This window comes from Oryzias latipes, chromosome 17 (genome assembly GCF_002234675.1).
Source record: "Oryzias latipes chromosome 17, ASM223467v1".
Lineage (NCBI taxonomy): Eukaryota > Metazoa > Chordata > Actinopteri > Beloniformes > Adrianichthyidae > Oryzias > Oryzias latipes.
In genome coordinates this window covers 4,091,219-4,113,360 of record NC_019875.2, presented here as the reverse complement: position 1 = coordinate 4,113,360, position 22,142 = coordinate 4,091,219, and the positions used below count along the sequence as shown (strand labels likewise).

The following is a 22,142-nucleotide window of genomic DNA, read 5'->3' as shown; positions in this document are numbered from 1 at the left end:
AACCCAAATTATATAAAACCAAAAAAAAAAAAAAAAATTCTTTTCATGTGTTTCACGACTTCTGTACTTTTTCTGTATTTCTATCTGGGCAGAATCAATGACTCATCTGCAGAGATGAGCAGAAATAGCCAAATAAACAATGTACAAACTAAAAATATTACCTGCACCCATAAGCCAAAGCTGCAGCATGAACGGAAATCATGTTTTTGTGCTGCAATGCTCCAAGCTCTGCCTCTCTGAACATCTGTAGCTGTAGACGTCTCCATCTGTCTGCAAGAAACTGACTGTTGAGGTTTTTTTTTTAAGTCTTCAGCCAATTTTGACAGGGAGCAACAGCAGACACTCAGGGGATTGTGAATGCCCACCATACAGCTGGTCTATTATAATAGAAAAAGAGAAATAAATCAATAAAAGATGCCCATGTTGTGGAGTCTGCAGTTTTTAAAGAAATGCCAACTTGGATGAAGTAAGGTAATTGTGTAAATGGCATCAATAGAATCACATTTCAGTGCTCAGACCTCCTGAATTTTTCAGTGAGAATCTGTAAAAATGTGAGTGCATTTGTCTGACAAAAAACATCACAAAGGCTTCTAGAGAGTCAAGAGTTTACATAAATAAGCACCCAAAAGCCAAGAATCTGTCGGTAATTTTGAGAGGACAAACGTTTTTTGTGTGCATGTTCTAAGAGTATAAACGTTGTCTTGTTCTGTTGTGAGTGGGAGAGCTTTGTGGACTTGCAGAAACAGCGGTTACATAACGTCACTGTTGTGTTTAACGTGGCCTGCAGCCTGTGGAAGTCTCAGACTCCAGGGAGGAGGTGAATGAAGCAATGTGCTCCCACAATCTGCAGTAGGCTAATTAGTTTTTCTCCGAGCGTGATGTCTTACTTCTCTGAAGTTTAAGGGAATGTGCGGCTTAAGTGAGCTGTGCCAACCAGGTCTTGTTTTCACTGCATTAGTAAGAAGGAAGGTTGGCAGATTCATGCAGAAAAATCCTCCGAACAGCCGCTGATTTAAGTGTTTTTGACGAAAAACCGCAAACAAATAAGAAAGTCGAAAGGAGAGAACAGTTAAAGAGATGTAGACATTTTTATCCGAATGAAATACCTCCATAAATGTTTATGAGGAAAGATAAATTATTTTGAGCCTGTTTGCTGTGTCACTGTGTGTTCTAGACTTAAGGAAAACAAAGGCAGATTGACTGGAATGACTGGACAGACTCGCTATTTGCAGGTCTGTGAAAAAGCACAATGGGAGGATGAAGGAGAGGACGGTCTCTCACGGCAGCCATAAAGACTGCAGAGGTCTGAGAGCAGCCGCTCACAAATGGCTGTTGTGGTTCTGTAAAGGGCAAAGTGGCAGCATGGGGTGAGTAATGAAAATGGATGCTGAGCGTCCTCGGAGAACTGCATGCTCATTCCCAAGCTGGTGTGCGTGGACTCCAGAGGAAAACTCTCAGTCCTTCAGAACAAAAACCATGTGTTGATGAGGTTTCAGTTCCATCCTTGAAGATGTGCGCCTTTAGTGTTTTTCTCTTGGATTTCGATTTATGAAGTCATGTTTTGATTTTAGGCTTGGTGTGGAGATCCAGGTTGTTGTTTTTTTTTAGTTTTCTGTTCTTTCTTTTTTTCTTCTGCCATTACACCATGACTGAGATTTTTCAAAATGTCAGTTTTTCGTCCTTTTCTGGTTCAGCTTTTACATTTTTTCTAAATGTTGTCATCTCTAGGTACATTCTTTTGTCTTTGGCAGGGGATATTTTTTCCTTTTCTGTCAGATTTAAGGTTCTTTGGTAAACTCTTGAATATGTTTTCATTCATATGTGTTTCTTGAACAACTGTTATTAAAATCAAGATCACATCCGTCATTCTGACTTCATCAATAAGACATTTCTATAACTTTAAATGGTCGAAAGAAATTATGAATGGACAACTTTCCAGAACTTTTCCCAACTTTGTTATCTAACTCTATTATCTGCTGTCAGTAATGATAATTCTATTAAAAGTTAAATAAAGATTGAAATTCCACATGGATCATCATTTGGACCCTTTTACTTTGACTTGTGGATGTTTATTTATTTCATATTTTCTAAGAAAGCATCAGACCTGCATTGTGTAGCACCTATACACATGTTTTGTTTGCTGTATAGTCTATCAAAACAGTGTATTTTTAGTTTCACTGCACATCCTGTTAAGTCACAGTTTTCTATTCTCACCTCTGAGAGGCAAAACATGCAGTTGGTGGCTCAATGATAAACAAAGTTTTCCACATCCAATGTTGTCAGTCTGACTGATCGAACAATAAACTGATCAAGTGTTTATGCTGTCCATAACATTAAAACTTCCAAGCATTTCAACAGTATTGAGTGTAACACAGTTGCCTTATGGTTTGTTTTTGTTACTTAAATTTACAGATAAGTAACAAAGTAGGACTTTCTCCTATGATTCACTCTGAAACTTGCACTCATGCAATCACTAAAACAATTAAGAAAAAACTATGAGCCCTGAGAGGAAAGCCCTTATTTTGCTCTAGAAACTGAAGACAGAAATTAGATGCAAGTGGAGAAACACTCTATCATCTGACAAATGTCAACTTTTAGCATTACATTTCAATAAACACTTTCTGGTTCCAAGGTGACCAAAAAATGTAATAAGCTGTGGTTACACCTCAGTGAATAAGGTGGATGTGACTGCAGTTCTATTTATTTCAACGTGCTCTGTTTGCTTTACTTTTCATTTTAAAACCTTGTTCAGAATGTGGAAAATGTTTTTTCAAGGAAGAAATTCTTCTCCTGTTTTGAAGGTTTTGATGCAGTTATTCTGAGCTTGTTATAAAAAAAATGTGTGCCTGTGGTTTAAAAAAGGGGTCAATGTCACGCAAAGCCAACTTTTTGAGCTTTTATGTGAATTATAATGTTTATTCCTTACAAAAAAAAACACTCCAAAGCGCGATTTTGGAATTTGGAATGGAAATGAGCGAGTCCTCCAATTGTGACATCACAAAGTGGGGAACCTCCCCTTCCAGGAAGAGTCTGTTCTGCCAGAACTGCCCCCCAGGCTAACAGACACGCCCACTTTCTCAGTGGAGCTAGTAGTGATCGGCTAAACGCTTCCCTTTCATATGCACAATCTCCATTTTTGCTCCTTGTGGGTGGACGACACCCACAAGGAGGGAAAGGCGGAGCCTCAAAGATCGAGTCGTCTTTCTTCTGGGTAAATGAACTATGAAAATAACTTCTAATTCATTAAAGAAAATCGTCATTTACTGTGCCATAGGTAATACATAATACTGAATGGCTTATGAAAAAACCCTTTAAAATCTGTCATTTCCTGCTTTAGAGTTTTGAAAACAGCCTTTATGTTTATGTTAATTGATTTGACGGATAGAATCAGAGCTACAAAAATCCACACTGAAAGTCGAACAGCAAAGTGTATCGTTAATATAAATTAATTTGACAGCTGACAACAGCTCAGCATTAAAAGCCCAGGTGGGTGTTAATGTTGTTTGTTATAAGTCACATTTCCAAAACGGCATAAAATAAACTGCATTCAGGTTTAGCGAATAGCAAAAAAATGAATGTCTGATTCTTCGCCTGGAGCCAAATGAAGTTTCCAGACTCGGAGTTTCTAATGCTGTGCGCCCGTCTGGCTCCTTCATCTTTAATCACAGTAGCATCTCCCTCAGCGCCTCTTCCTCTCTGCTGTCTCTTAACTCCTCTGTTGGCCCACAAGCGTCGTGCTGCTGCTAATGATGGAGAGAGAAGTCTTAAGCAGCTCCTCTGGGACATTTAACGGCGCTACAATAAGCTCAGTAAAAGCAGTGTGCAGCATTTGGAGCTCAGCTGCAGGGTGCTGGTTCAGGACAAACACTGTGTAATTGCTTTGTAATATGCAATAATAATTTAATTGGCTCTAAAATTAATGGTTAATAAAAGTATTTGTGAATTAAATAACATTTCTTGCAAGAGTTTGAATCCAAGAAGAGGTGATTATGTTCGATTCTGAACAAACTTTAATTGAAGAAAAAAAAGGATGATTTGTTAGCAAAACATTCATTAACCTTCCTATGGTGTTAGGGTCCCTACGGACCCGTTTTGAGTTTTGGCATGCATAAAAGTACTTCATACATTTGTTTTTTGCGCTGAAACTTTTTGACTTTGTCAGGGACTTCCATTTGAACAAAATAAAAGCTTTATTATTTTTTTTACGAAATTATAAAGTGCGCTGATGAAAAAAATGACTTTTGTGGTCTTCGGGTCATTTTTGACCCGGTTAAAATTTTCGATTATAAAACAATAAAAAATGACAAAAATGAAATCATAAACACAGAATCAACCAACAGCCTCTTCCTCCAACCACTTGAGCTTCATTTAGGGGCTTTTCTCCTTGCCTTTTTGTGAGAACAAACAATGGGAGAGACTTGTCAAGTCATTTGAGTGTAGAGGTGGTGACTTGCAGAGTAAACATCTCCAATTCACAGGATGCAACAATGAGGAGAAAATTCAATGTAAATGAAGTTTTGGATCAAATATTTCTTGCAAATGAGGCAGAGGACACACAGGATTTTTGCGATGGAGATGAGCGGGCCGAGCTGAGAACGAAGATGATGTGGAGTACCAATTGGAAGAAACAGACACAAGTGATCAGTCTGCAGAGGAGGTCACTGGTGCTGAAGCTACTCCTGCTGAATCATTCCAATCCAAACGTGGCAACATCCGTTGGAGCACAGTTCCTCCTGATGCACATGGAAGGACAGCTGCTGCAAACATCATCAAAATGACCCCTGGGGTCACGAAGTGACAAAAAGCCCATAATCATCCTGGACTACAACAAAAATAAAGGAGGAGTGGACAATCTGGACAAGCTTACTGCCACCTACACTTGCCGGCAAATGACCAGGAGATGGCCAATGGTTGTGTTTTACAACATCTTCAATGTGTCTACATACAATGCATTTGTGTTGTGGACCAATATTCACCAAGTGTGGAATTCAACCCAAAACACCAAGCGGAGAATGTTTCTTGAGGAGCTCGGGAATGCCCTTGTCAAGCCACACATTGAGCAACAGGAACGGGTGCCCCGAGCTCCGGCTGCTGCAGACTTGGTCAGACAGCTGCAGGGGTCCCAAACAAGCCATCCACATCCACAGCAACAAGAAGAGCATCAGCATCACCTTCCCCCTCAGAAGCCAGCCCTGCCTCAAGCACTCCAGCCGCAGCCACAATGCCAGTGAGACCACCTCGCTGAGAAAGAAAGAGGTGTCAGGTCTGCCCTAGCAATATGGACAGAAAAACCTACAAAGTGTGCTTCACCTGCAACACTATGCAGTGTTGCAAGAACACACTAAAAGTGTAACTTTTTGCAACACGTGCATCTAAACACACACACAGGCATGTTGTTTGCACAGAGTTTTTATAGAACAAGTACTTGATCTCTTTTGGTGTGATTTTCTTGATTGGTTGTTGTTTATTTGACTTTGCAAATCTTTGTTTTATTGTAATTTTTTATTTTTTACGACTGTTCTGTTTTTCATATTGTTAAATATTGTATTAAAGTTCTATTGTGTGGAAAAAAGACTTGTTTTTGCCCTTTTCTTGAAGTAAATATATACGGGTCAAAAATGACCCGAACACCATAGATGTTACTATATTTGATAATATTAAAATTAAAATCTTTTTTTTGTTGAACATTTAAGAAATGTGTTTTAATTTCTCTTAGTAACACTCAGGTAACAGAACAACTGATTATTTTGTTGCCTTCTTCTCTTAAGGTTCATTTGACCACTTTTTAGACATTGAAAACAAGGGGTATGCTGTTAAAAACAAAGGCCCAGGGGGCCACAAAAAAATATTAAAACCAATCTTTTCATGGATAAGGGAGCCCAACCATCTAAACAAGAGTTAAGAAAAACTTTGGATGATAAAAAATTGTTTTTAGGGTATTTTATGGCTGATTTAATACACGGGTCCAAAATGACCCGCTAACACCCGCAGCAGAAAGCTAACACCAGAGGAAGGTTAAAAAACTGAACTACGCATAGATAACAGAATCAGTCGTTACATAAGGATGGCCTCATTTGTGTTTCCTCTACTTCCGCATTGTTTTTTCTGCGTTGAGCAATCTTGTCTATATATGGAACAACATAAATTCTGTTACTAGCCTTGATTAGATCACATCAGAGAAAAACATCAGTACATATTGATGTACAGGTCATGCTTGACCTCCAGAAGACGTGTTTGCAGAAATGTAAAAGGAGTCTGCTTTTCTGAATGAACCCAAAGATGTTTCCTAGCAACTGCAGACACTGTATTTACTTCACAAGCATCTTACTTTGTTTAAAGGTCTTTTAGGAAAAAAAAAGGTATTTTCAAGGCAAATGATCCACTAAGAGACTAGAACAGAGAAAAGCAAAAGCTGTTTCATCAGATAAAAATCTGATTTGTGATCCTACACAGCAAGCTGCAGCTAAAAAACTGGAAGAAAGCAACATGACTGTGTTTAAACCTATAGATAATAATATTAAATAACATCTTGTTTTGTGTTTTTGATCAAATTAGCTACCATACAGACCCTTCAAGTAAGGACACACTGACTTTCAGGGGCTGAGAACAAGCACAATCTCAGTATGAATGTGATCAAGGCTTTTAGTTGATAATCTAGGAAAACTGCATCAGTCTGTATTTCAGGCACGGCTCCAACAAAAGACCAATTTCAGAGGAAAAGATATAAACTCCACTGGAGGCTCACTTGAGCCATCCTCATAAGACCTTCCCGCTGATGCTGCCCGCTCCACGCATGGCAACAACACAGCAGCAGCATGGAAGCAAACAGCGTTTCCTGAGTTAGATCAAGAAGAAAGGACGACGTTGTCCCTAAAACTGGATCTAAGCCACGTTTCTGAGCACTTTAGAGTTCAGCATTCACCTCCATTGAATACTTGTGTGGCGGATGAGACAAGGCTTCAGCAGGGAGATTGTTGAAACAAGCTGCAAGAAACATTCGGGGCTGCAGGGCAAAGTTGCATCACCACTGTTTTTCTTGGATCTAAAAAATAAAATGCTTCTTAAACCAGTCTTAACTCTGTAAAAAAAAAAGTTTTAAATTGACCTAAACAGGAAACTGCCCACAACCACAAAGGAGTGCCGTGCTGTGATGTTGTAAATGTTTCTGGAGTTCTCTTGTTATTTTTTCTTTTAAAGTAGACTAACTAAAGAAAGAGGTCTGGGTGCCGTCACAGACGTTCTGCTGAGATGATCAGTAAAAAAGTTCTTTGTTTAAATCACGCCATGTCCTGGTAACTCCAGTTCAAAAAATCCTTCAGATCATGACCTGTTTGAGGCACTGGAGCTACATGTGGCTTTTTTCTGCCTTCTTTCTTCCTTCCACTGAGGGTGTATGGTTTTGAAGAAAAATGCTAATTATTTTTAATAAATGTATGCTTTATATTTTATTTAATTTTGATTAAATAATGTTTTGTGATTTATGTTTGTATTTAACATCTCATAGAAGATGGTTAATTATTGTAATAAGATTAAAGTAAATACTGGTCTCTTCTGCTGCACAACAGTGTTGCTGTGCAGAGCCAAAGTCATGAAGGTATAGAATGGTATATGCATCTATAGATTTGGGGGGAAAAACATTTTTTCACCAGTGTTAGCATATTTATATTTGATAGCTAAAGGAGAAAAAGGATGGTGGTGCAACAAAGTCATATTGATAGAAACTATGACGTTAAATCTGCTGCAGCAGGAGGATCTCATTTGACACGGGATGCATTTTATTTGGAAAGGAACTTGCACATGCCGCTGTCAAGAGTAAAAGAAGTTAAAATCGTTATCCAGGCCTACAACACTGCTATTATTTAAGCATTGTAAATTTTGTAAAGCTACAACTCATAAATGAATGGCAACAAAAACTTTAATAATAAGTTCATGTGGAGTGTATTTTTCTCGGGGCTCACGCTGGGTTTTGGTCAGTGAAAAACTGGGCTCTAAATGGCTCTTTTAGTGCTGAATGTTGCAGACCCCTAGCCTAAGCCATTCTTCTGAAAGTGCACCCAGAAGGAAGCCTCCTGAAATGACCGGCTCAATCTGGCGGGTCGGTTGTAAATCCCAGGAGTGATGCTTCTGCGCAGGGGTGGTCATCGCCTCCTGCCCGGTCAGCGGTGACACAGTTGTTGACGTGCGGTCTCTTGGACACAGTTATAAACACAGATTCGCTGGAGTGTTATCTGCGTGTTTACATCTCCAGTGAACCGTCCCGGGTCCTTATTTAACCCAGGGCACACAGCTGTAACTCTGCCATTGAAGCTCTAAAAAATGTAGATTTTATGTTGTGAAAAAATGAAAGTTTAAAACGCTAAATAAAGGCTCAAACTAAACGCATACTGACCGGCCTCACATTTGCTGTTAGAGTTGCCGATTTTAGTCGCAGTAAAGGATTTGTCACAGAGCTAAAAGGATTTAATTGTAAAAAGTATTCAGTCATGTTATGCATGCATCACCCTGAATCCTTCAGCTCCCCCTGGGCAGCAATCCACCATGCAGACACCAGGCAGAGATGCTAAAAAAAAAGAGTGTTTCCAAAATATTCCACTCCTCTAACTGCACAGAGGTACGACCTCATTAACATCACTGTGGGCAGTTGATCCCTCAGATCGAATTGAAATTGTTTTTCTTATTACGTTCTATGGAATAAACTGGCAAACTGAGATGAACTGGTTCCAGGAGATCTTTTGGGATAAAAGTTTGACATTTATTAGCCAAAAAGCTCATTAAAAATATGTAAGGAAGTCATTGTCGATGATATCACAGAGTCTTGATATGAATCCCCTCGTGTCCTCAGGAAATGGATTAAAATGTTGTTTAAAGCAAGCTTAGAGCAGAAACCTCCATGCAGGGTTTGCTGCAGAAAAATATAAACCTGATTCTTTTTCCAAAAATCAGAAACTGTGTTAACTAAATTATATTAGTTTGATCTGATTCTAAGCTGCTTTCTTTCAGCACTTTAAAAGCCTGTAGTGTTTCAAAAAGGAGACAAGCAGTTTGAAATGATAGTGAAATGAGTCTAGTTTAACGAGGACCTCATACTTCCAAACTATGCAGTAGCTCTGATAATGCATGTGTATTTATTTGTTAGGTGTATTTTCTGGCTCTGCTATGGTTTTTGGCCAACCTTCAGCTTTTAGACTTTTATTTTGTTGTTCATTTCCTGTTGTTCACTGTTTTTATGCCTCTTTACCATAATTGTGTTCATTGAATTGACCTGTTTTCTGCTCCATTTCACAGCTTTCTTCAGTCTGAATAGAGTTTGTTTCACGCTTCAGCCTCTTTCTTTACGTTTCTTCTCTCTGCCAAGTGTTCTGATCATTTCTACCCCATGCAGACCATGTCTTCCTCCCGCCTGCCTGCACAACCATGTGAAATGGGCCAAATGACATGGAATCTGTCTCCACTTATGTTTCCTGGATCACCTTCTGGTTTTGGATGATGGACATTCTTGACTACCTGCATTGGACTACTTGTGCTGAACATCTTTGTTTTTTCATCCTTTACTGCTTTAACCCTTGTGCTATACTAGGCACTTTAACGTTGGGAGTTGGGTCATCTAGACCCACTAGACAGTGCTCTGAACCTTTTTTCTTCAATGATTTGTGATCTTCACTGGTGTCCATGGATTACATGAAATCTTTCCACCTTTATCCACCTTTGTCATGGTAGAAATAACACGTCAATGTAAGGGTGGGGTCATCTAAGATAGCACAAGGGTTAACACCTAAATATATTCCTTATCTTGCCTTCTAGGTTTCTTGGGTTGTTCTAGTGCTTTCAGTACAAGCTATGTTTAATTTCTTAATACAAATATTTCTAGAAATGTTGCATTGTGTGTGTTTACATTGATGTGTGAAAAATGCAGAAATGTATTTAATTGCATTTTAAAGACTGCTTTATTTTTTTCGTTCAGCAACCCTTTCTCCATTTGCATCACTGACTTTTGGGACCAAAAAAAAAAAATCTCCTCATCCACAGATTTGTGCCAAATTTCTTGTTGAAATTCCAGAAATACACATAAAATAACTGAATTGTATTTACAAGACAAGGTTATGTGACAAAATAAAATTTGCGCCATTTAAAAAAAAAGAATCAAAAGAGCTAGTTACGTCTTAAAAACTGGCTCACAGGAAGTGACCTTCAATAGCAACTTCCTTTTTCTGTTTGCCACATTTTCAAAGCAACCATCTGCTAAAATCTGCAGAGAATTTGATTTTTTTGTTGAAGTTATAGACTGAAAGTCAGTGATAGTAACACTGGCAATCTAAATAATCTAACGCTTTTCTTTTTTGAAGAACAGGTCATGTCAGGAAATGAGTGATGCATTTTCTGATAGACACTATAAACACTGTTACTATGGCTGCTTTCCTACAAAAAAACTGTTCTTTCCTCTGCCAAGCTTTCATACTGCACATGCAAGGATGGACTATTCCTTTGCACTATCACAAATGTTGTTTTTTTCTGACCCTGACTCTGACTCTGTTTGCCTGCCCCGACCCGACCCGTGCCTGGATTCTGACCATCCTGTCTCTCCTCTGATCAACTTAATGCCTGTAATTGACTGCTGCCTGCCTGACCCTGATTTAGCTTTGTGGACTTTTGGCTGAGCTAATAAACCTGTTGCATTTGGATCCAGCCGTGTCCCTGTTCTTGTGACAAATGCAAAGTATGCATATCTTTAAAAGGTATTTTCTTATACTCTTTTTTGGCAAAAAAATATATTTATATTCTGTAATTACTTTATGTCCAACATTCAGCTCTGATTCACCAAAACATGGGGCACAGATTGAACTAAACGGACTGAACTATGGAGAGAAAACAGTCTCATCCGATTTGTGTGCATAATTAGGATGAGACTAATTTTTTCCTCCATACTGCACATAAAGAAAGTATAAGTTTGTGGATGTTGTTTTCTCTCTGCAGTTGAAGACACAGAAGAATTGCGTGTGTGATGTATTTATTACTGTCCCTGGTACTTTGCTAAGGCTTGCTTTATAGCTTCATAGCGACTTGTCATCGCAGGGCCATCAGAGCAGAGTCGCCCTAATCGCTGGGAAATGTGACACAAGCTGATGACATCATCTGCGACCGTTGTGAAATTGCGTGCAAATATGGTCATTTGACCTGAATTTATTTGAAGCGATCAGAGTACGTGATGACGAAGCAAAGTCTGTCTAGAAAAGTGTCTTTCTAACTCTGTAAATGATGCAAACTTAACTGAAGATGCGGTGGCCAATCGGGGGCGTACAGCCATAACTCTAGTTGTAACGAGTTTTTGACCTTGTAAATTAATGGGCATTTGTGGTGCAGTGGTAGAGCGGTCGACCTCCTATCAGAAGATGGCAGGTTCAGTTCCCGCCTTGTGTGTTGAAGTGTCCTTGGGTAAGATGCTCAACCCCACGTTGCTCCTGGTGGCTATAGGTTGGTGCCAGCAGAGCCACCATCAGTGGGTGAATGTGTGTGCATGGGTGAACGGTACTTTAGCTGTTCAGCGCTTTGGGCCTTCCACGAAGATAGAAAAAGGCTATACAGGCATACGCCATTTACCATTTGTACGTCATTTAAAAATATTTTTGTCTAAGTAACATTTCAGGATATGTTCAACTGACCTCACAGCTTTGAACTCATGAAAATGAAAATGTTTTTTATTTTAAGAAACATCTATGAAATTAGAACTATGAGAAAATAAAAAAATCCCAAATATAAGAGTGTAAAGTTTGATCTTAAAGTCGAACAAGCATCTGGAACGATAGTTTTGGGTGAGGTGAGACAAAGGTAATATTCCTCTAAATATTAATCCCTCCCAAATGAGACCTGCGGCTGTGATGACCTCCAATGTTTTCCCCGTAAAGCAGCTTCTGGCGCTGGATTATAAAGTCAGAGCGTCCGTGCGCTGACCCAAATAAAGCAAGCTCTCATGTGGACACAGAGAGTTCATTTAAAGCTGATAAACATTAGAGTGAATTTGTTAAAGAGCATCTAAAAGCATTCGACCACTTTGTGTCACACGGTGAACTAAAAGGTTTGACCTTTCAATAAAGTGTTCTGAATTAGGCAAATGGTTCTTCATCATCACATTAAGAGTTTTTAGGCTATCAGAAAAAGATGTTTTCACATTTGTCCTCTTTGTATTGATAATATACTAACGTTTTTCCATCTGTTATGTGACCCGACCTGCCTAAAAGCATTTCTTTTAAACCGAAAATGTCTTATTGATCACCAAATGTGAGCCAAATCTTCAGTGACAGCAGGTTTGACACTTTTAATCAAGGGCGTCTCGGGAAGTCATTGGTTGGATAATGCACAGACTCTGAACGTCTGTGGCAGCTGACAGAGCAGTCTGCTGGTTACGTGCTCGTTTTCGGGGTGGAGGGCTGCGAAATGGAAAAAAAAATGCAGATCAGGGGCAGCAGCTGAAACATGATGACTGAAAGCATTACATTGAGATTGGTGTCAACTCAGGCCAGAGCTGGTATGAATTCTGAAAAACCTGCAGCAGCTGCCTGACTTTAGGGCACGCCACCTCATTTATTGCTAGAATTTCACAGTATAGAAAGGAAAAAGTAAAACGGCAATATAAAAACATTTTGGTGCTTTTATTTAAAGAAAAACTGAAATGTTTCTTCTTTTCTTTACAAAATCCTCCAATCAGAAATAAAAAGTTGTGGAGAATGCAGAGAGAAATCACAAATCAAGGTGAGAATAAATATTTTAAAGCACAAGATCCAGAGAAGCAATTTCCCACTGAATTATCCATTAAGGGCACAAAAACAGAGGGCACCACGCACAGGATTTGTGTCTGGACAGATGTCCTTTCAGCATCAATTCTGATTTCAGCACAAACCACAAAGAGGATTTTGACTGTCATGATCGAAAAATCATCAGTCATTGATGCATGTGATGTGGTTTTCTGTTACACTTTTAAACCACACAATGACATGTGACATACCTAACCAGGATTTTAGCAGGAAGTTAACTGACTGTATTTTATGTTTCTGCAACCAAAAGTTTGAAAAGGCTCAAATGAAAGTCTAAAATTATTGATGCTTCTCCAGAGATCTTGGAGAAGCTTTTAAAAAGGCAGATGGCTTCTAAATTGTAGTTACATAACGGATAAAAAAAACTGCAAAACAATTTTTTTCTTGCAATTTTTAGAGGAGCCTTTTAGCAAAAACACTAAAAATTCTCAGAGATTAGGTGCCTTCATTATCGGCAGTCTGTGTGGATATGAAGTGACACTTTCTCCAGCAGTTTAAAGGTTAAAAAGTCAATCCAAAAGTATTTGTTCTCACTGTGGTCCTTAAATGCAACAAAACCCCAACAATGTCTCAGAGCATCGACGCTCTGAATCCACTGAGAGGCATCTGTCAATCACTCACATCCTTTTGAAGAGATGAAATACAGAACTATATGTATTTTTGATGATAACTTTATGTGTAAAGGTAGCACCAAAAAAATAATAATTAAACAAATTAATAAGCTCAGGATAATTTTTTGTAAATTTACTGCAAAGATCTTATTATTTTTTTACAAAATTAAAAGTTTAAAATTTTTCTCTGTCAGTAAAACACAATATTCTTAAACAACTTTCACCAACAGGGACATTATTTTGAAAAGAACAGAGACAATAATGTCCCCTTCTTGTTTTTCTCATGATGCCTATAGACTCAGAATTCCTCTTTTCCTTTTTATTCCTACATCGCAAACACATTTCTTTTAAGCTTGAAGTGGTTTGTGGTTGTTCCATCTTTCACCTCTGCTTAGTTCTGTACAGCACAGCTGGAGTCCATCCCAGGAGACGGACACTCGTGTTGTCCAGCCATCGCATGACTGCGTTGCAGGAACCAGCAGGTGCACTCACAGTCACCCTGCAGTCATCACCCTAACAAGCGTGCGTTTGGGCAGAAGTCCAAATCCCTCTCCTGGCTTTGATTTCTCTCCATTATGTCCAAATCGCACGCTTAATATTTTATACAGGAATTTGTTTGGTTCCGTATTTGGGATTTTGTGTTCTGTTCAGATTTGCTCTCCCTGGTTTAGTTCAGGGATGTTTAGAGAATATTTTCCTTTTCTCTTCTTATTTGACTTTTTTTTAATTTTGATTAAATTCTTGCATTTTGGGTGTTCTTGTGGACTTATGCACTGTTGTATTTTCGGCTTCATTAAAGTCCCACTCATTTATTTTCAAAGCGTTTGTCTTTTAATTAGGATTCTGCCGTCTTTAACCACTGCCTGTCACTCATTTATTTACACTCTCCCCCGCTAGCTTACAACCCATACCTACCATTACTGTCGTAAAAATAATGGTGATCAAGAGTGGAGCTATCCAGCTGGACAGTTCTGATCCAGATTCCAGGTCAGATGAGGAAAACAAGGACGTTCATGGATCTATGTGTCTGCAGGTGGATGCATCAGAATGGAGCAGAGCAGGGAGCTTGTGATGTAAGTTGTACGTCACACTGACAAGCTTTTTCAAATAGCATTTGTACTTCGGCTCCTGATTTGCACCAATTTGGATAAAGAAATACTCAAAAGTGCAATTTTATTCTTAAGTTTCTTCATATGTCATGGGAAAAAGGCCACAAGAACATGTTAAAAACATTTAATTTTCATTGGAGTGGGTCTTAAAATGTATTTTTTCCCCCTGAGTTTTATGAAGCTGATCTGTTGGAAATCTTGAAACAGGTTATGAGGTATAAAAGAAAATGCAAACTAGTGTTTAATGTGTCAGGAACACTAGATAAAGGTGACTTTTAAATTGGTGAAGTTCGGCGGAAGCTTTTTCTCAGAAGTAACTCCAAAGTGAGGAAGCAGCAAACTCTGAGAGAAATGTCTCCTACTCATGAGACGTTGGGAGATGCTAGATAGGAGGGTATTTTTGAAAAGAATGCAAAGAAGAAAGGTAAATCTGAAAGAGACTCACCTGGTCTTCAAAGGACAGAGCCTGGCCAACATCACGAGGGAAGCCATCGATGACAATGCCGTTAGCCTCTGGGATCTTCATTATCTTCTGCTTTATCTCAGTTATCGTGGTCTCCTAGCAACAGAGAAACAGGATTTATTTTCGACATCAATAAACACAATCAAAATATTTGTACTCCTGACAGTTGCCAAGCTAAAATTGTTGTGTTTGGGCTACGAAGTTATTCAATTTTTTGATTATACTTCATGATAATAACTGTTTCCTCCAGGATGAATGGCAATGCAGAAGGCAGCAATGTAATTCATCCATTTCTCTTTATGCTTCTAAGATTCTTGACTGCAACACAGTGAGGAGTTCCTGAAGCCAGCGAGTGCCAACTTCTCTTAGCATCACTTATTTCCTCATGATTGGAGGAGGTCAACATGTTTGAATGCATGTCTGCAGGCAGATGCATACTGCGATGCTGCAGAAATACATGAGCGGAGCTCGGGTCTAAAAATAACCTCAGTAACGCAGACCTTTAATTTCCCTCTGACATCTGAATATGAGCAGAGGTCCAGCGGATGATGCAGCGGCGGCGGAACCTTATCTGGATTCCATAAAACAGGTTGCTATGAGAATAAAAAAGGGTTTGAGCTGTTGCATAAATGTCAGAGTTTTGAGCAATCACCTGTGGCTTTCAGAGACAAAGCCGGCCCACAGAACAATCAGACATGGGGTCAAAGAAAATCCATTTGCTTAGTTTATCCTACACACACGCTCAGGGGCATTCATTACAGAAAGCTGCAGACTCTCAGCTTTCATTCATGTTCTGAATTATTTTTGTTTTTATCAATGAGTCCAACTGCAGTTATTGCTGTTGTCAAAAATGTCTCCCTGCAGATATGAATAGGAATTTCTGCTCCACGAAACCAATGACAACAAAGGAGAATTCTAACCTCAGTGTGCACACTGACCTCCTCATCAGCGACACTTTCTATGCTCTTCCTGCACCAGCTGACCTCGCAGACACGCAGTCCAAAAAAAAGCTACAGATTTGAGCAATTTGATAGTTAGATACGACTATGTGTACTTGCGGAAAAAGACACTTTAATACATCACTGACTGATTTAAAAGGCCTATTTCATGCTGTTTCTAACCCTTTCAGAGTAAACAATATCCATATGATCACCTTTGGCACACTAAAGAACAACTTTTATGAAATATGAGACATCATCGCAGCTCATTTTCCTACCCGGAAGAAAATATGTTAACCACATTACAGTTAACATGAAATATCATAAAAATGATCTAAATGAGTGGCATGCACTTCCTCATGCGTTGCTTTCATATGTTAACTCACAGTAATGATTCACGCACGTCAAAGAATTCTAATATATGTTATTTGTAGAATAACAAGATAAAACCACCACAGGAATCCAGAACACCTCAGGAGACGAGGGTTACCAAGGTGACCACAGCCTGAAGTTATTCACCATAAACCATAGAAGAGAAAAGAAAGAATTCAGCATAAAAAAGGAATTAAAAGATGTGACGTGTTGACTGTGTCTGCAGCATCAACAAAACCAGGTCTTGACAACCAGTTATCTGGTAAAACAAATCAGTATACCAGGTTAAAAAAGTTGCTTATTTGTTTGATAGTCTAATAAAAATGTCTTTGTAGCCTCATCAGCCCTGGGATCAACGATGCCACAAATCTGTAACATATTGAAAAATGCAGGAAAACAAGAAAACCAAGCTGTCAGTCCAGTCTTCCTTATTTTGCCAACTTTGTCAGACTTCAATGATTCGGATAATCAAAAAGTTTGCTTAAGATGTTTCTGTGAGCGAAGTAAATACAAAATGTTGTTTTTATTTTTATGATTAATAACATCAAAGCTGTAAGGAATCTTTTTCTCCTGAACTGCTTGAAAATGTTTTTTAAATAAATAAAACAACTTATTCATGTAATTTCATTGTAAGTTTTAGATCAGACTGTAATTCATCCAAAGCCTTGGGTTTGTTTTATGTAGCCGGAGCTGAGGCATCAAAGGAACTCCAGAAACATAGTTTAGCAACTTAATTCAATGATTACATAACATTACATCATAAAACGTTTTTTTAGCAAGTGTGACAGGAGCTTGTCCTGTTGTTCTTTCGGTCAGCAGAGGTTTTTTTTCTCTGAAGTCTTTGGCGCGGTTAAGTCACAAAAACAGGTTTGTAAGTTGTCCTTTTGGGACCTCAAGCTTTCATGGAGGGATTAAAGTCATGGTGATTGGGCTGCCATTCCAGTAGGGTCACTTTGTTAGTCCTTTTGCTCTGATACACATTAAATACTTTGTGAATTATCTGCATTGACCTTCATGCTAGTGGAGTCACTTTGGATTTTTACAAACATCAGAATTCACAAAATTTCCCTCAAAGTTCTACACAAAAGCTGAACCTTGATAGCTGATTCCTTTCATGATGATTTAAAAACCTGAATCAGGTCTGCAGAGCGACAGCAAAGTTAGTTTGCAGTTTCATTATCTTCCTCTATTTAAAAAAATAAATGACTGACATGATGCTGCCTGGGGCCGTACGGAATGTAGACATTATCCAATGCTGGGTTCTGTTTTGGATTTAAATAGAGAATTCCCAAAAACGATTAAAAAAATGCAAAAACAACCTGGATGCTCTGCAGAGTGAGTCTGAAATGGCTCTGCGTTCTGCACAGCAGCTCCAAAGACAACGATTCTTCACAGGCTAAGATGATCAAAGAAAAGGTTTTAAATTTAGAGCAGTCTGTCAAACATCCAAGAACACCACTAGCTAATCCTGGAGGCATTTCTGAGGACACTTATGTGGAAAAAGACATATAAATATACAGCCGTGACCTTGCAGAGAAAAAAAAAGCAGTAATTTGGACAGAAGCTGCAGGGTTACTGCATGTGGTCAACCAACTGGATTATTTAAAGCAGCTGAATGGAGGTAAAGCCACTGTAAATACGCAGTTTTCAGCTTTCTGAAAGACAACGGTCTGGAAAATGAGTATAGACGTTTAGGAAATGTGACTTTTTTGTGAGGAACATAACCATGCAGCTGTAAACGTTGGCCTCTCTATAACGTTGTACTAAATACTCATTTTGAATAGTTCTCAGACCTTTGATGAGCTAATCACCAATGAACAGCGGCTTGCGGATTGTTGTCATGAGGGATAAACCAGCCATGACAAATGTTTTCAATGTTTTTAATTAAGAATCATATTCTGTTTGAACCATAAATGATAAAGAAGGGGAATATGCACACAATCTGCAGCACAAATGGCTTTAACTCACCGCATTAACGTTTAATATGAATGAAATTGTTTAAGCCTAAAACGCATTCTTTACTAATTTGTTCAATCATTTAAGAAACAAATAAATGTTTTTCTGGTTGACCTAATTGCCTTAGAGCTACAAGTCATGAAATCTGAAATGTTTGCTGCTTGGCCTACTTTGCTGTTTTCTGGACTGACATGTGGGCTGAGCTGCTGTTGGGGAAAAAGTGATGTTGTGTCAGACGTGCACGGAAAGGATGATAAATGATGAGCAAGGCAGTTACAGAAGATAATTCATGAGGGGACACGAGCTAAAAGGAGCTCAGGGTGACGCAGGAGGGGACTTGTGGTCGTGTTGGCAGCCTCCACAATAAATCACAGCATCTGCGTTGACACTAAACACCTCCCTCCCAGGTGTTTTCATTGTGCTTATGGAAGCATAAACATACAAACAGAATCACTTATCCATAGGATAACTCTTAACAAATGCAAGGATGTTTAGGATTTAAGGATCCTCCCAAACTGTTTGATTAGTTCCCCAAAGTCCTGGGCTTGGCCATGCTGATGTTAAAAAATTTAAAGCCCCCAAATTAGACATCAAGGGGAATTTTTCAATATGAATTCAATTAGATCTTTAAATTCCCACTCTGATCCTCTTTTGATCTATTGCAAAGCGTTCCCAGTGGTCTTTTAATTATGATTATTAGCCCAAATCCAAAAACCTGTGTCATTTTCTAGGACATAGTTTCTGCAGAGCAGCAGGAGTTCATCAGAAATTCACCTCAGAGTTGTGGACAGGACTGTTGGGGTAGAGTTACCCTGTCCTTACTGCCCCTCATCCCTTTACACTGTTTACACTCTCTCCCGCTAGCTTACAGCCTCTCACACCCCCAACCTAACATTTCCAGTGCAACAAAAAGGGGAGCAATATCAGAGCTTTTTAGATCCAGATTCCAGTTCAGACGAGGAAAACAAAGACGTTCATGGATCTGTTTGTCTGCAAGTGGATGATCAGAATGGAGTGGAGCAGGGAGACTTTGGCCCGCCCTGAGTCTTTTTACTAAAAAACTATCAGCTTTTTCAAACTACATTTTTTTCATCTGCAGCTGATTCACAAGATTTTAAATGAACAAATACCCAGAAATGCAATTTTGAGTTAATTTTTCTCTATATCTGCCCTCCATCATAAGAAAAATCCCACAAAAACATGTTAAAAACACTAAAAACGTAATTTTCATGGGAGTGTGTCTTAAATAACAGGCTATAACAGTCGTCATTCACTTTAAGTTTGTTTTGGACACAGTCTTTATGGATAAACAATGAGCATTTCTATGTGACACAAACAACGACCGTGAAACTGTCTTGTAAGTGTGGTTGTGTAGTCTGTTTATATGTCATAAAGCAATTGTCGATATAAATAATGGTTAATTTTAACTTGTGTAACAGAACCCCCAATGGCTGCTTGTTTTGTTTTTGAAAACAAGCGTCAATAGGGATGTAAAAGGGCCTCCTTGGTGACAATGTGCTCAGATTGGTCTCATTGACTGTATATGAGAACTGGACTGAGTGACCACTCCCTCCTGGCGTTAGAAACAGCTACAAAAAGCCAAAATCCCACAGACCTCTATCAACAGCTGTTACTCAGTCATCAGTCAGAATAACCATTCTTGCTCAGGTAACTTTTTTCTTGACATGTTCTTGATATTCCTCATGTTTTTGTGATATTTATTCTGTAGTTCAAGTTATAAACTGACCAATCAGAAGCCTCAGTACAAGCATGTCGTCCTGCATCAAACGTTCTGAACGTTTGATTGACAGATTCACACGAGCCCGCTTTCAGTGGAAGGGATGTAGACTTCCAACAAGCTCACTCCTGATTGGAAAGAGTGGTTGCCATAGAAACAATGAGACAGACCGACTCGGGCCATTCGCTGCTTACTGACGATTTCAAGTTCCATCATGGCGAAAAAATGGCGACTGAATTGACTTCAGTCATTTTCTATGGGTGACGTCACACTGGCTCAGTCCAGTTCTCCTATCCAGACAGTGATCAGTCTGTGGTTAGGCAGCCTCCACGTGGACAAAATGCACAGCATTGGGTCAGCAGCATCTCCATGACTAGAGCAGAGTAAAAAAGGACCCTGCAGTCTTAAACTGCTCATGCATGCATCCTGCTGCATGCCCCCGTTGGGCTTCTTCTCCTTCTTAAAGCAGCACTGAATTAAAGATGTTTGTGGACGTCAAAGGTTAGTTTTATACTTCTGTCTGATGAATAAATATCCAATATTATAGAAATAGAAAGTTTTGTAGTGAGACTTCCATCCCTTTCTTGAACTTTTAACAATTCTGTCCACAATTCCGAGTGATGACTAACATTGCACTGCACATCGAAGTCGTACAAATCACCCGTCCATTACCATCCCTTTAATAACTGTAGATAAGTGTTCATGTAATTTGTTCACATTTTCAGACAACCTCAGTAATCAGTTTAAAACCACTCAGCCATAAAAACTTTTCATTTCAGTTTCCCATCCAGGAAGTGTCTGTTTTGTTCTTGAGTGAGGAACACATTAAACAGTGAAAACAGAAGTGAATGAAAACTGTTTCATTGAAATGTTATTTTTTAATTTACAGATAATAGCGCAGACCTTCATGAGAGAATCAGAACTGACACGGCGCCACAGCCTGACTTCAGCACATCACCATCAGGCCTTAATACTGCTGTCTTTGCTGTTTTGTTGTCATGACTGATGCAGTTGAAAAAATAACAACACAGTGACCTACATTTCATGTGTTTTTATTCCTCCCAGTAATAGACTGAGACCTCTGTAACCTCTGTAGACCTCGGATTCTTTAACAGGGTTTGTTTGTCTGAATCCAGACGGCTTTTTAAAGTCCCACTTGGATCATTTTTAAATCTTTTGTCAAAGTGTTCCCAGTGGTCTTTAAATTATGATTTATGCTGTTTTTAGCCAAAATCAAATATGTCGTTATCTAGGAAATAGCGGCAGGAGTTCATTAGAAATTTCACCTGAAATAAGCCTGCCCCTACTTCCCGACATCCCTCTGTTTACATGCTTTTCCGCCAGCTATCAACCCTTCACACCCCCAACTTAACATTACAAATGGGACAAAAATGTCGAGCAATATCAGAGCTATCCAGCAATTTAAATCCAGATTCCAGTTTAGACGTGGAAAACAAAGACGTTCATGGAACTATTTGTCTGAAAGTGGATGCATCAGAATGGAGCAGAGTAGGGAGCGTGTGACCCGCCCAGTCTCTTTTCTATGTCACAAATACCATCTTTATCAATTAGCATTATTCATCTGCTCCTAATTCACAACAATTTAAATAAAGATATACTAAGACATGTAACTTTCAGCCTATTTATCTCTTTGTATGACCTCCATCGTGAGAAAAATGCCACAAGAACATGTTAAAAACACCAAAGACACCATTTTAATCTAAGTAGATGTCATGGTGCCTGTCAGACTCCTCCCCCTCCAGCTCTGCTCCCTGATTGCCACCAGCTGACGCCACTCACCTCATCGGCCATACTGCTTAAAAGGAGACCTTACTCATCAGTTCAACGCCAGTTCGTTACCCCTTATGGTGACTATGCCTGGTCTTAAGTTTATGCTCTGCAAACTCTTGCCTTGTTCCAAGCCTCAAACTAATTATTGCCTTTTGTCTCAGGATTACCAGCACCTCACGAGTGACGTCGGCGCTCTCTTCCCTCCTGCTGCTCAGAGACATCCTGAGGATCCCACGGCTCTCCTTAACCGCACTAAGCCCTCCAGCCACGCCACCAGCCGTTGTCAAGTCCGGACCTCCCCCAGCTACTACTACTAGCATCTTCCTAGCAGGAATAATAAACCTTTTCTCGCCAAATC

At 39.2% G+C, this 22,142-nt stretch overlaps 1 protein-coding gene across 1 annotated transcript in view; it reads right to left on the bottom strand.

The window, feature by feature from the left end:
- Positions 1-22,142, bottom strand: part of ak5 (adenylate kinase 5) — a 107,150-nt gene that overhangs the window by 74,674 nt on the left and 10,334 nt on the right. The window contains exon 5 of the mRNA XM_004078698.4: positions 14,972-15,085. Coding sequence (XP_004078746.1) covers positions 14,972-15,085 — 114 coding nt within the window. The remainder of the gene's footprint in view (positions 1-14,971; positions 15,086-22,142) is intronic.